General features: G+C 42.8%; 1 protein-coding gene across 1 annotated transcript; it reads right to left on the bottom strand.

Annotated features, from left to right (window-relative positions):
- Positions 1–920: 920 nt before the first annotated feature.
- On the bottom strand, positions 921–12,687 carry TRIM40 (tripartite motif containing 40). Its single transcript, XM_014483585.2, is given in 6 exon segments — positions 921–1,365; positions 1,546–1,568; positions 1,854–2,078; positions 2,718–2,813; positions 12,341–12,526; positions 12,529–12,687. Coding segments are annotated over 6 exon segments (933 nt in total). The 3' UTR covers positions 921–1,121.
- Positions 12,688–13,342: the final 655 nt, after the last annotated feature.

Raw genomic sequence — 13,342 nt, 5'->3', positions numbered from 1 at the left:
GACACAAGTAGTTCTCAAAGAAAGAATTAAAGATTTAAAAAATGTTAGTAATAATAACGAACACATATAGAGCTCACTCTGACCAGTCACTGTAAATAAATATTTTTTAATATATTAACTCATCTAATGATCACAACAACCCTATGAGGTAGGTATTATTAATAGTCCCATTTAAAAAAATAGTCTCATTTTATACATCAGACAAGTGAGATGGATGTGGGTTGGGTCACTGTTATTACTCACCCAAAGAAGTGATGCACAAATAATTAATATACAAAGGTACTATTCATTGATCTGTATTCATTATATCATAGTTTCTATGACGTCTGTTACCTCACAGTTTCTGTGGATCAGAAGTTTGGGTTCTCTGCTTAGGGTCTCATGAGGTTGCAATCAAGGTGTCAACTGGGCTGGGTTGTCTTCTGGAGACTCGACTGGGGAAAAATCCACTTCCAAGTTCATTTAGGCAGTTGGCAGGATTAATTTTTCAGCAGCTGCAAGACTGAGGGCCTCTGCTTCCTGTTGGCTGAAGGCTGGAGGCTGCTCTCAGCTCCTGGAAGCTGCCTGCTGGCCGCAGAGTCACTCACATCATCAATTCAGCAAGGAGAATCTCAAGAGGGAGAGTGTTAACAAGGAGGCGTCCCATTTGTGTAATGCAGTCCGTGCAGTGTCAGCCCTTTGATTAGATCCCCTTTGCCATATTCCATTGATTAGAAGCAAGTCACAGGTTCTGCTCACACTCAGGGAGAGGGGATCACACAAGCGTATGAACACCATGAAGGGAGAATCATGAGAGGTCACTGTAGAGTCTGTCCATCACAAAAATAATAAAAGTGCCAGACGAGTGGTACAGATACCAGGTGCTACAGGAGCTCAGAAGAAATGTTCCTTCCAACAGATGTGCATGCTCCACATGCAGATGTGGTCTCACCATTGTGAGCTCATACCATTCAAATGATGCTCTCATTTCAATATGAGATGGTGAGAGATGGGTGCTACCATCAGTTCACAGGAAAACAGAGGTCTTGGGTCCTGACCCCTGCAGTGGGAGCCAGAGTACAAGCCTGGTTCAGGAGAGAGGCTATGACTATTGTCCAGGGGTCTGAGGGTCAGGCATCAGGTCACAGCTCTGGCGACGAGGAATGGAGGTCATGTTCAGGAGATGGCAGGTCTGAGGGGCCATCGGGCAGACCTAATGGGAGGCTGGACAGGTTGGGGGAAGGAGAGCCAGGAGGGTGAGGTGAGTCTGAGATGAGATGGCCCAGGGATGAACAGGTCAGAGCCGCTGAGGATGGCTGGACAAGTGACTCATTGATTCTTTTCTCTAAGTTGGGATAAATAGCCTCTAATTGCTCTGGAGCACTCCTAGAAACAAAAAATCCTTCAGTATATTCTGTTGACTCTTCCACTGTCCATGTAGCATGAAGATGCAAGTTAAAGGAACAGTGGAACTCCTTGACCTTGAGAAAGCCCCCACACACATCTAGGTTGGTGTGGGTTTGTGTGTGGAAGCACAGGTAGGAAGGGAGATGGGATAGCTCATACCTGTTCAGTAGGTCACTGGCATCCTAGGAGAGAGAAAGAGTGAGAGTCACCATCAGTTCTCAGGTTCCTGTTCCCTCCAAGTCCCCTCTCCACCCCACTAGTGGATGGCACTCGGGACTGCCACCTTGAGGACTGGAGGGGTGCACCCCTTCTGTGTACCCACTCTGCTGCAGCAGCATTGGGCAGCCTTGGACAGGTCACCACCACATGTCACAGAGAAGTCTCTTCTTACACCTCCCAGAGGGATACTACAGGTAGGCTGCCCACTATTTGGGGAGAATTCCAGGCTTTGGAAGGCACCCACGCACCTTCAGCAGGCTGGTGTCCAGTTTCTTGGCCATCCCCTCCAGATCAGTGACCAGGCTGCTGAACTGAAGTAATGCCCTGGAGATGCCAGGGATTCTGGACAGCTCTGCTGACACATCCCTCCACTGGTCTGGCCGCCGCTGAGCGGGGGCATCCAGCTGTCTTCTGGTTTGGGGTTGCTGCTCCAGCTCAGCCTCTAGCCTGTGGGTCCCATGGTCTGCCTGAAACTCCAGGAAAGGAATTCTGTAAGATCTGATGTCAGAAGGCTCCGCCTAGCCCTCCGCCTCTGACAATTGAGTGAGAATGCTGATTTCTCAGTCCTCCTCCCTTCGAAACATTGACTCTACCTGTCATGGGTGTTAAAGAGGCAGCCATGTTCTTCAAAAATGCCGGGACACTGTCTCCCCACCTAACACCCTTGTGAACATCCACACATGCATGTTACACACACCCCCAAACCGCCCCCCACACACACACACGCACAGACTCTGCTATATCCTCCCACTGCCTTTTAACCCTCTTGGGTCATAACGTGAGGAGAGACCCCACACTGAAGTGAGCAAGAGAGATAGAAGGGTAGATGGTCAGAGACAAAGAAACCTATGGTTTACGGAGTAATTTTCAATTGATAGTCTGCTTGTCTCTGATTCTTGCCTTGAACCAGGTGGAGCAGGACTGGCTTTCATTGATCATATAAACCACATGAAGTTCAGAGCGTTTGACTTGCCCGGGCCACTCAGCCAACAAACCCCAAGACGGAGCCCAGCACCCATGTTTCCAGCCTCCAGGCACTCCCCTTGCAGCAGGCTGCTCCAGACAGACAGATGGCCAGACTGGAGTCCTTCCTGAGACTCTAAGAAACCCACCTGCATCTCCTGCAGTCTCTCCTCCTCCTGAGTTCTGAGCCGCTGGAGTTCACAGATGTCCTTTCTGAGCCTCCTGATCCTGCGGTTGAGTCGTTCCTAGGGAGACAGACATGCTTGATGATGAGACCACGGGGGAGGGTGATGCCCACGGAACACATTGGGGGAGTGGTGGGTGTCCTGATCCCAGGATGAGGCTAAAGGAAAATTCTGCCTAAAAAGAGGCAGCTTTCTATGTGTCATCCTTGGGGGAAGAAATACAAGAGTTTATTTAATGGATAATGATGGTGAAAAGAGGTAGTTTGGGTTTTTTTAAGCCTTAACTATACAGGAATAACAGATAGTAACAGAATCGTTTCTACTCTGACTTCAGGGTGTTTTTCTCCCAACACCTAAAAGTTTTGTGCTGATCACTGGCAACTCTTACTACTTCTCATTAACAAGTGAAGCCAATCTAGTGAGAACTGACTTAGGAGATGCAAAGCCTCTGGTACCACTCCCCCACCCTGGCTGGGATGGACAAGAATCCTCTCTTAGAGGTAAACCTGTAGCCCAGGAAGGCATGGGACCTCTCTCTAAATCTTAAATCAGTGTCTGGATGGGTCATTGTGTCTGGGAAACTAAGGATATAATGAATGATTTCAGTTTCTAAAAAATTTACTTTCAGGTTTTTGAAAAACTATGTAGGAGGCAAAAATAAACAAAGCTGATACAGATATCAACACAGGCCTTTAATCATTCAAAATGGAAGAAAGGTACAGGGTGGGGGTGACAGCGAAAGATTCTAGAAACAATCTCCTTGTCATCCCTTTTTAGACTGGTGACAAAATGTATTTGCCCTGCTAGATAAAAGGGTGTACAAAGCTTTAGCAATAAAACAGTATGGTGCTGGGGCAAGAACATTTAGAAAATGAAAGAAGAGAGAGCTCAGGGAGAGACCCATGTTTACAAAAGACTTTAAAAAGAAAAACTACAAAGAAATGAGTCACAGGTATGAAATGTACAGTGTGGAGGATATAGTCAGTAACTGTGTCATATCTTTGTATAGTGACATACTGTAACTAGACTTGTCCTGGCGATCATTTTGAAATGTATAAAAATATTGAATCACTATGTTGTGTAAGCAGAGAAGGCAATGGCACCCCACTCCAGTCCTCTTGCCTGGAAAATCCCACGGACAGAGGAGCCTGGTGGGCTGCAGTCCATGGGGTGGCTAAGAGTCGGACAAGACTGAGTGACTTCACTTTCACTTTTCACTTTCATGCATTGGAGAAGGAAATGGCAACCCACTCCAGTGTTCTTGCCTGGAGAATCCCAGGGACAGGGGAGCCTGGTGGGCTGCCGTCTCTGGGGTCTCACAGAGTCGGACACGACCGAAGCGACTTAGCAGCAGCAGCATGCTGTGTAAGAGGAACTAACATATTATTGCAGGTCAATTGTTCTTTCAAAATGAACAAACAGAAGAAAGAAATCAGATTTGTGGTTATCAGAGGTAGAGAATAGGAAGAGGGTGAATTGGATAAAGACAGTCAAAAGGTACAAGCTTCCAGTTATAAGATAAATAAGTACTAGAGATGGATGTGCAACACGATAAATATAATCAACACTGCTGTATGTTATATATGAAAGTGGTTAACAGAGTAAATCCTAAGAGTTCTGATCACAAGAAAGTCTTTTTTTAATTTTTTTAATTTCATGTCTATAAGAGATAATGGATGTTCACCAAACTTACTGTAATAATCATTTTGTTATGAATATACATCAAATCATTACACTGTACATCTTAAACTTTCATACTACTGTTTGTCAATCATATCTCAATATAACTGAAAGAAAAGAAAATAAAAAGTAGTATATAGATCAGTAAGAGAGGAGACAAAATCTGTAGGAGATGGTGTTGAGAAACTGGCTTACAACAACAGAGAAAAATAAAGCCAAATGCTTATCCAGAACTCTAGATGGATTAAAGACAGCATGAAAGGAAAACTATAAAGTTAATAGAACATAATATTAAAGAATAAATTTGTGGCCTGGGGGTAAGGAAAATTTGGCTTAAATAAAATCCCCAAAGCACAAACTGTGAGACAATGATTTAATTTGATGACCTTAAAAATTAAATATTTCTGTTCAATAACAACACTATGGACAAAACTAACAGAGAAATGATGGACTAGGAGATAATATCTGCAATGTCTAAAACCAACAAGAGACTTATTATATACAGGACATCAGAGGAAAGCCTAGGGACCTCCTAGCAGCCCAGTGGTTGAGATTCAATGCTTTCACTGCCGTGGGTCTGGATTCAATCCTGGTTGGTGAACTAAGATTCCACAAGTTGCACAGTGCAGCCATAAATACATAAATAAATAAATAAAAGGAAAGCCTAGAAATAAATAAGAAGACAGGAAACCAAAAGAAAAGTTGGGAAAGAATATGAACAATTAATTTACAGAAGAAGGGATGCCCAAACTCATCAGTGATTAGAGAAATGGAAATTAATACAAAGGAATATTACTTGACCCTCATCAGATTACTAAAAAATTAGACAACGGATAACACCTGGGGAAGGTGGGATGTACGTGGGTGTGAGAACCACACTGCGGGCTGGTGAGAGGTGCACTAGCACAGCATTCTGTTGAGGATCTTGGCCACTGAGGTGTGCTTTCCTCTATGATCTGGTGGTCCCATTTCTGGGTAAAAATCCCAGAGAATTCCTCACTCAGGTTCTAAGATACTGTGTATGCTACAGCACTGTTTGTGGTAACAGAGTTGGAATCACGTAGAGTCCGTTCCTGTGAAATGGATGGGTAAAATGAGGAAGGTGTCTGCTCTGGAACACTGGGCAGCTATCAGAAACAATGGACCGTGTGACCCACAAAACGTGAACTGATCTCAAATCATGGTAGAATGGAAAGCAAGAAGTAGAGACTTCCTGGTGGTCCAGTGGTTAAGACTCCACGCTTCCACCACAGAGGGCATAGGTTCAATATCTGCTCAGAAGTTAAGATCCCACAAGGGGCCCAGTTGAGGGGGAAAAGAAATAGATGAGTCCCATCATGTAATTTTGTTAATTCAATATATAAACATACAGTGCAGCGATGTGTGTTTTGCAAACTGTCTACAAATGAAAATATAACAAACACTAAGCAGTTACCCATGGAGGAGAGAGGAACAGTGATTAAATTAAATGGAACAAACAAAACAAAAACGGAATTTGTGGACTAAAGGTAGAAAGTGAAAGTCGCTCAGTTGTGTCCGACTCTTTGTGATCCCATGGACTATACAGTCCATGGAATTCTCCAGGCCAGAATACTGTACAGACCATGGGAGTCTCCAGGCCATAATACTGGATTGGGCAGCTATTCCCTTCTCCAGGAGATCTTCCCAACCCAGGCATCAAACCCATTGGGGGTGGATCCTTTACCAACTGAGCCACAAAGGAAGCCTGGACTAAAGATAAGAGTGTGCAATTAACTGAAGAGTATGTGTTTCACTAAATAAATCTGTCTCAACTCAGGTGAAAAAAAATGGAGGAGAGGGGATTTCGTTGTTGTTGGCTGTTCATGGGGGTATTTTTTTTTTTCCCTGTCATTTTGCTTCACTTCCTCTTTGGAAAAGAAGTGTCCTGCATCACTGGAGAGGTACAGGTAGAGGCTGGAGTTGGATAAGATGACTTTGAAAGTTCTTTCTGGACCTGAGATTCAGAAGATAGAACCAAAGTCAAAGGGCTATGGGTGAGACATCAGCAAGAACATTCAAGCAAACAAAAGTAAACAGAAGAGACAGTGATGTCACTCAGAATTTATTAAAAATTTGTCACATCACTGGGTGTTACCTGCATGCATTTCCCAGCAGAGAAGGAATAAAACAGAAGGAAGGGCATGTGAATTTCACTCAGGGGCCTCGCTGGTGAAGGTGGAGGCTCAGGTGGGGTGGAGAATTGCATAAGCATGAAAGTTCAGGTCTCACAAAGTTGAAACAAGCAATTAATCTTCACTGTGTTACCCCTTCCATTTACTCTCTCTGGTGTCACAACTACATTTCTTGAAGGAGTAGGCGGTTCTCACTGTCTTCACATCCTCGTGCCTTTTGCTTCCCAGCATCTGCCTTTGCTTCTTATCACTCTTTGGAAACTGCTCTCTCCAAGGTCACCAGTGAATTCCAGGAAAGAGACTTCAGAGGTGCCTTCTCAGGCTCCTCTTCTTTGATGTGATTCTCCCCACCCCATTCTACCCACCTCCCACACCCTGTCCTTCCTTGACCATTGCAAGGTTGTTTCTTTAACCCGTTTCTTTTGCTGAACTATGTCAGGCTTCAGATTTTATCATAATTTCCTGAAAGATGTTTGTCCTAACAGTCAATCCTATTTCTAGCTGAGACCTAAGTATCTCCCACTGCTCTATTGGCAGTTCAAGCTCAGTCTGGAGTAATCAAACTCAGTCTGGAATAATCAAACTCAGTCTGGAGTAATCAAACTTATCTTCCTCTTTCCCACCCTCTTTCACAATCCACTACTCTTGAGTGCCATATTTCTGTCTTTGGACCCACTATTCTGCCTGTCATCCAACTTGAAATCTCAGTCATGTTTTGTCTTTTATCTGTTTTACTCCTGTCTTCAAAAGAGTTTCTAATTCAAAGATAAGCCCAAACTCCTTAACCCAATATCCAAGATCCCCCTCTCCCCAATAACCCAATTATGTTTTCTGTGTTCCCTTTCCCTACTTTCTCCCTTTTCTTCACAGGAGCCAAATGGAGTTGCTTGTGGTTTCCCGAACATGCCCCATATAGCCACACCTCTCTTTTAGTTCCCTCTGCCAGAAATGCTATCTGTTTCTGCCTGTCAAAGTCAGGCCTGTTCCTGAGATCTGGTTCAAAACATCACAGTCCTGTCTTCTGGAGTAGCTTTAATGAAGAGTTTATAGTCAACTATGAACATTGGGTAAATAAAAAAGGAAGCAAAGATAGCAGCAATAAAGATAAATGCATGAAATAATCAAAGATAATTCAGATCTATCATTTATGGTATTCAAAATGAATAAGGTAAAGTCCTTTTTAAAAACAAATATTTATTCATCCAGTTTTGCAGTAAGATAATATTTAGTGTGTGCATATTATGTGAATAAGGTACTCATTAAAATTAAAAAGCAAAATTCTACTAACTTTTATCTTACTAAAATATTCCTCAGGGAGTTTGAGAGAAAAAAGACAAATTGAAAGATAAGCAATGGTTCAAGATCTGTTTTGAATTAATAAATGCTTTTTTAAAGTCTGTGATCCTAAAATGTGATTTCACAATAAAAAAATTTTGACCAAAAAGGGCAGTAAGTAGTGATGAAACATGAGAACCTAGCAACATTGAAAATCCTCTCAAATGACTTACTAACAATATGCATCAAACAAAAAGTGGTTAGAAGGCAAAAAGTTACCTTTCCCTATACAGTCACCAAAAAACCAAAAAGACCAATTTTCAAAAAACATGCTCCTTACAGAACAAGTCCCAAAATATAGATAAGAAAGGTATAGTCTATTATATTTTATGAAGAAAAATGGTGTTGATGACTAAACCTGACAATGTCCACATGATCATACATATAGAAAATGTCAGGAAATTAAGTTAAAGGATATATGAATTCAGCAAAGACTCTCATTTGGATCTACAATGTACCAATTGCCAAAAAAATTACTCTTATAAAATATATGCTGCTGCTGCTGCTAAGTTGCTTCAGTCGTGTCCGACTCTGTGCGACCCCATAGACGGCAGCCCACCAGGCTCTGGTGTCCCTGGGATTCTCCAGGCGAGAACACTGGAGTGGGTTGCCATTTCCTTCTCCAATGCATGAAAGTGAAAAGTGAAAGTGAAGTCACTCCGTTGTGTCCGACCCTCAGCGACCCCTTGGACTGCAGCCTACCAGGCTCCTCTGTCCATGGGATTTTCCAGGCAAGAGAACTGGAGTGGCTACTCTCAATATGAGATTTAAATTAAGAAGTGTAACATCTGATTCACCAACATAAAGGAAAACACTTAGTGATATTAATATATCCCGCTATTGGTCAAGACCATGTAGGCCCATAAAAGTAATAATTCTTAATGTAGGCAACAAATTTAGTGTGATACCAATTAAACTTTCATGGACTTCTCCATCATGCTTAGAAGCATTGCATAAGAAAACCCTTCTGAAAAGACAGCAAGAATATCAGGGACAAAAATTACTATTTGGTGAAGATGCTACTACATTTAAAAATAAATCAAAAAGCAGTAAGTATCAAAACTGCATAATAACTTTCGAACAGAAAACACTAAATCCCTAGTTTCAAAAATCAAGTTGGTGCTCCATGCCGCATTCCAGTCCCACTCAGTTTCACTCACAGATAGATTCACTTTTCCAAACTTGACCTACCACAGCTTCACTCTTTTCAAACCTTTCACATCCCCACCTCTAACCACACAGCTGGTGTTCTTTCTCAAATATTCAGTTCAGTTCAGTTCAGTGGCTCAAATCACAACACGTGAGTCTCCTCCCAAACTGCAAGACTCCCTCCCCTTGCAGATGCCTTCTTTCATTCCCCACTGTTTCAATGGAAAGAGTGTGCCCCCTCCCAGCCCAGCATCCACTTCTTTGCCAACGCCCATCTAACTAGATGGCTCAGCATCATTCAATGTACTCTGCAGTCACTTCTTTCTTAGCGTCTGGAACACCACTTCCCTAGCTTTTCTGAAGCCTTGCTAGTGGCTCAGTCCAAGTCTCCCTTACTGGGTCCCCCTCCATCTTATGTCTAAGTGATGGCCTTTCTCAGGACCTTGCCCTGGAAACTCTTTTCTCCCTAGACTCTCTCCTGGGGATATTGCAGCAATTCCCTTAGTTTTAAATATTATCTTTTAAAATTTATTTTATTTACTTTCATTTGTTTTTTTGACTGCTCTGCGTGACTTGTGGGATTTTAGTTCCCTGACCAGGGAGGGTTAGGATGGAGTCCTAACCATTGCACTGCCAGGGAATTCCCTTAAATATTATCTTTATTTTGATGGCACCCTGTCCTAGGTTCTGGGAATACTACCCCAGACTCTCTTTGGAGATTCAGATTTCTTAGCCAGCTGCATATCTAAGATCCTGCTTTGATGTGTCTCAACTTGGACTAGACTTGTCTTAAATGAAACTTGATGTTTTGTTCAAACCTGTCCTCCTCAGCCCTTATCTTTCCATCATCCATCTAGTTTCTCACACTAGAAGCTCATGAAGTCATCTTTTGATTCCCTTCATTCCCTCACCCCACTTCTAATCTGTCAGTAGATGCTGTCAATTCACACTCTAATTATAAACTCTTCAAGTACAACAAGACATTTCCAGATCTGGGGCTCCCCAATCTGAATCTCCTCCTGCCCAGTCTTCCCACTGGCCGCCTTCTCTTTTCCCTGGTCTCAGCACCAGTGCCACCTCCTCCGTGAGGCCCTCACTGACCGCATGGGTCACCCATTACTCTCCATCTGTTTGTTTTCTTCCTAGATCATACAAGACTTGTCATTTGTTTGATTTCTTGCCTGTCTTTCTTTGGAAAATCCCTGGCAGGAGGGATGGCATCTGACTTATTCAGCATTGTATTCCTAGCATGCATGGTAGTTACTGATACACTGCAGGAACTTACTCAAGTCTTTCTTAAACAAATATTGCTCTTTATTTACTTCAGGTTCCCTGTCATAATTTAAAGGTAGACTTGAGGACAGAGATTATGAATCATCTTTATAGTTCCAACAATGCCTGGCATGACATCATACGCAAAGCAGACCTGAATAAATCATTGAGTGAGTGAATCGATTTTCCCATATATTCACTGGCCCATCAGCAGGTGGGAGGCCTCCCTCTGCCCTCCTGTGATCCCCCACACTTAGAGGGGATGATGTTAGAACTAGAGAACTTGGCCTCTTTGGTTTTCTGAGTTATTTCTCTCTCTTCCCATAGTCACCCTTGATCTGGACTCCTCACTTTCTCATTCTGTTTCAAAATGTGTTCAAAAAGTCAAGAATCTAAAAGAAAGCTTTGGAAATTCATCCTTCATTATTGGATAGAAAGACACCATGGTGAAAATATGTCAATTTTCCATCCAATCAAAGGGAAACTAAATTGGGAGTGGGAGAGGGGGAAGACTGGTTTGAAAAATGCTAAAGCTAATTGGCAAAATAGGCATATATAAATATCCACAAAAATTCTGAAAAATAAGAATATTCTGACAGTTCTAAGACCTACCTGACACTAAAATACATTGGAAAAGGACAGTTTTAAGAATGGTTTTACACCCAGGCAGAAATAGAATAGAATAGAGTCAAGAAAATATGCAAGTCTATACGCACCATGGCATACTACAAAGTTGGGATTCAAATCAGTGGGGGACCATGGGTTATTCAGTAATAAATGATGACAGGAAAACTGATTATAATTTGGAAGCTATCTTATTATTTCATCAAAATATATCTTGGATATTCTAAGTTCTTTAAAATAAATGTTGAAGGATACTCGTTGCAACATTTCTTGTGATCTCAAAACAGAACAGTAATGTATAGATAACTCAATACCAGCCAATTTATGGTACATTCATAGAGCTGAACACCATGCAGTTGTTGAATTCATAAGATCTAAAGGTACTGGTGGGAAAATGAAATAATGTCCAAGATGTATTTTTAGATGATAAAAATGAGTCACAGAAAGATATGTAGAGAATCCTTATATGTCTGTGTTTTAGACAGTGTGCTCACACACACACAATTTTTTGAAAGATTTATACACAAAAATCTAACAATGGTTACTTCTAGGGGCCGAGAATGGGGGAAAACAGGAAGAAAGATTTTTAGTTTTGACTTTATACATTACAGTGTTATCTGAATGTACCACTTTGATGATAAAAGTTTTTAAAAATAAGATAAAAATAGTTACTACAGGAAGGAAGGAAAAAAAGACAAAGGAAGAAGGAAAAGAGAGAATCATGTACTAATTTCCAAGTTTCAATATATTTACAGGATAATTGGTAACATATGTAAATATGGCTCAGCGGTGAAGAATTCCCCTGCCAAGCAGGAGATGTAAGTTTGATCCCTGGGTTGGGAAGATCTCCTGGAAAAGGAAATGGCAACCCACTCCCGTGTTCTTGCCTGGGTAATCCCATGGACAGAGGAGCCTGGCGAGCTACAGTCCATGGGGTTGGAAAAAAGTCGGACTATGACTTATCGAATAAACATCAACAAAACCTGATTATGTTTCTGGCCAATATCCTAGTACTATCAATCAAGGGAACCATATAGTCTTAATATTAAAAGGGTTTTGCCTTATTTAGTCCAGCTCCTTCGTACTACAGATGAAAAGTGTGAGGAGGTCATGCTTCCTGGGAATCTGATGTCACGTGACAGTGTCTCCTCTCACTGAGGATTCATTGTATTAATACATTGAAACTTTAACATCAGTAGCAAGATATACACAGGGAAATGAAGACAAAGGTCTAAAACAGGATGAAGCAGAAGAAACAAAGACAAGTGTCAGTTATTGAACCTCTATGACATGCCTGGGATCAAGGACAGGGAGTAGAAAGGAGTAACTCGGGGAGGTGGTGGTAGGGGGATAGCAACAATGACCTCGCGTTACCTTGTAGTGGCTGATGGCATTTTCAATGGTCAGTTCACAGTGAGACTTGTGTTCAGGGGTCACCCGGCATTCCATGCACAGAAGACGTCTGCTCTCCTCACAGAACCAGCACACCTTCTTCTGGTGGCTGTCACAGGTATAGCCGGCCCCCAGGACCCCCTCGGAACAGGGCTTCCGGCAGAGAGGGGGCAGCTGTGGACTCCGGAGGCCGAGACCTTCTCCAGGTGCTGGGCCAGGCAGGCCCGGCAGAAGAGGTGGCCGCAGTCGGTGCGCACTGCCTCCTTCAGGCACTCCTGGCAGATGGGGCAGACGCCCCCTTCCTGGCGGTCCTCCCGCAGGGGGCCCATGGCCTCCACTGCACGCTACCAGCGTCCTATCTACTAGGGCCTTCTTCTCCACAGGAACTTCGGACGGCCTGCCACCCTTGACAGTCCAGCTAAGGAGGAGGCAGCCCCGGAGAGGCTCAGAAGACACAACTCAGCCCTCCAATTTCAAGCAACCGCCTGCTCTTCATCAACAGAGCGTAGCATGGACCACAGAAATCACCATTCTGCAACAAGTTCCAGAAATACGTCATCTTTCACATTACTCTCTGGTTTCCTAGTCTTTACTAGACATAAAATCACTCTTTTCATACACCTGGAGGAAGTAGGTGATTCAAAGACCATGTTTCCTCTTCAGAATTTTCTGTGAATATTTTTACAGCTCAAAGTTAAGAGGCCAGAATGTCCCTGTCAGAAGCCAGAGCTTCGTAAACTTCAAAGTTGAAAGTCTCTGATTTGCCCTCAGTTGAGAGAAGCTGCAGGAACTGGTCGAGAACCACACTGCGATACTTGAAGGCTCGTGGTCACACTCTAAGAGTTTAGCTACTGCTGTCAATTATGACTTGACATTTGCATCAGCACCTCTGTCAGCATCTCTGTCAACCAGCATCTCTTTCGGGGTTATACAAATTCCACAATCAAAGGGACAGAGAAGAAGAAAAGGACAGAGAAAAGTCCA

The sequence above is a fragment of the Bos mutus genome, chromosome 23 (assembly GCF_027580195.1).
Source record: "Bos mutus isolate GX-2022 chromosome 23, NWIPB_WYAK_1.1, whole genome shotgun sequence".
Lineage (NCBI taxonomy): Eukaryota > Metazoa > Chordata > Mammalia > Artiodactyla > Bovidae > Bos > Bos mutus.
The sequence above is the reverse complement of the archived record's forward strand: the minus strand, read 5'-3'. Positions and strand labels throughout refer to the sequence as shown.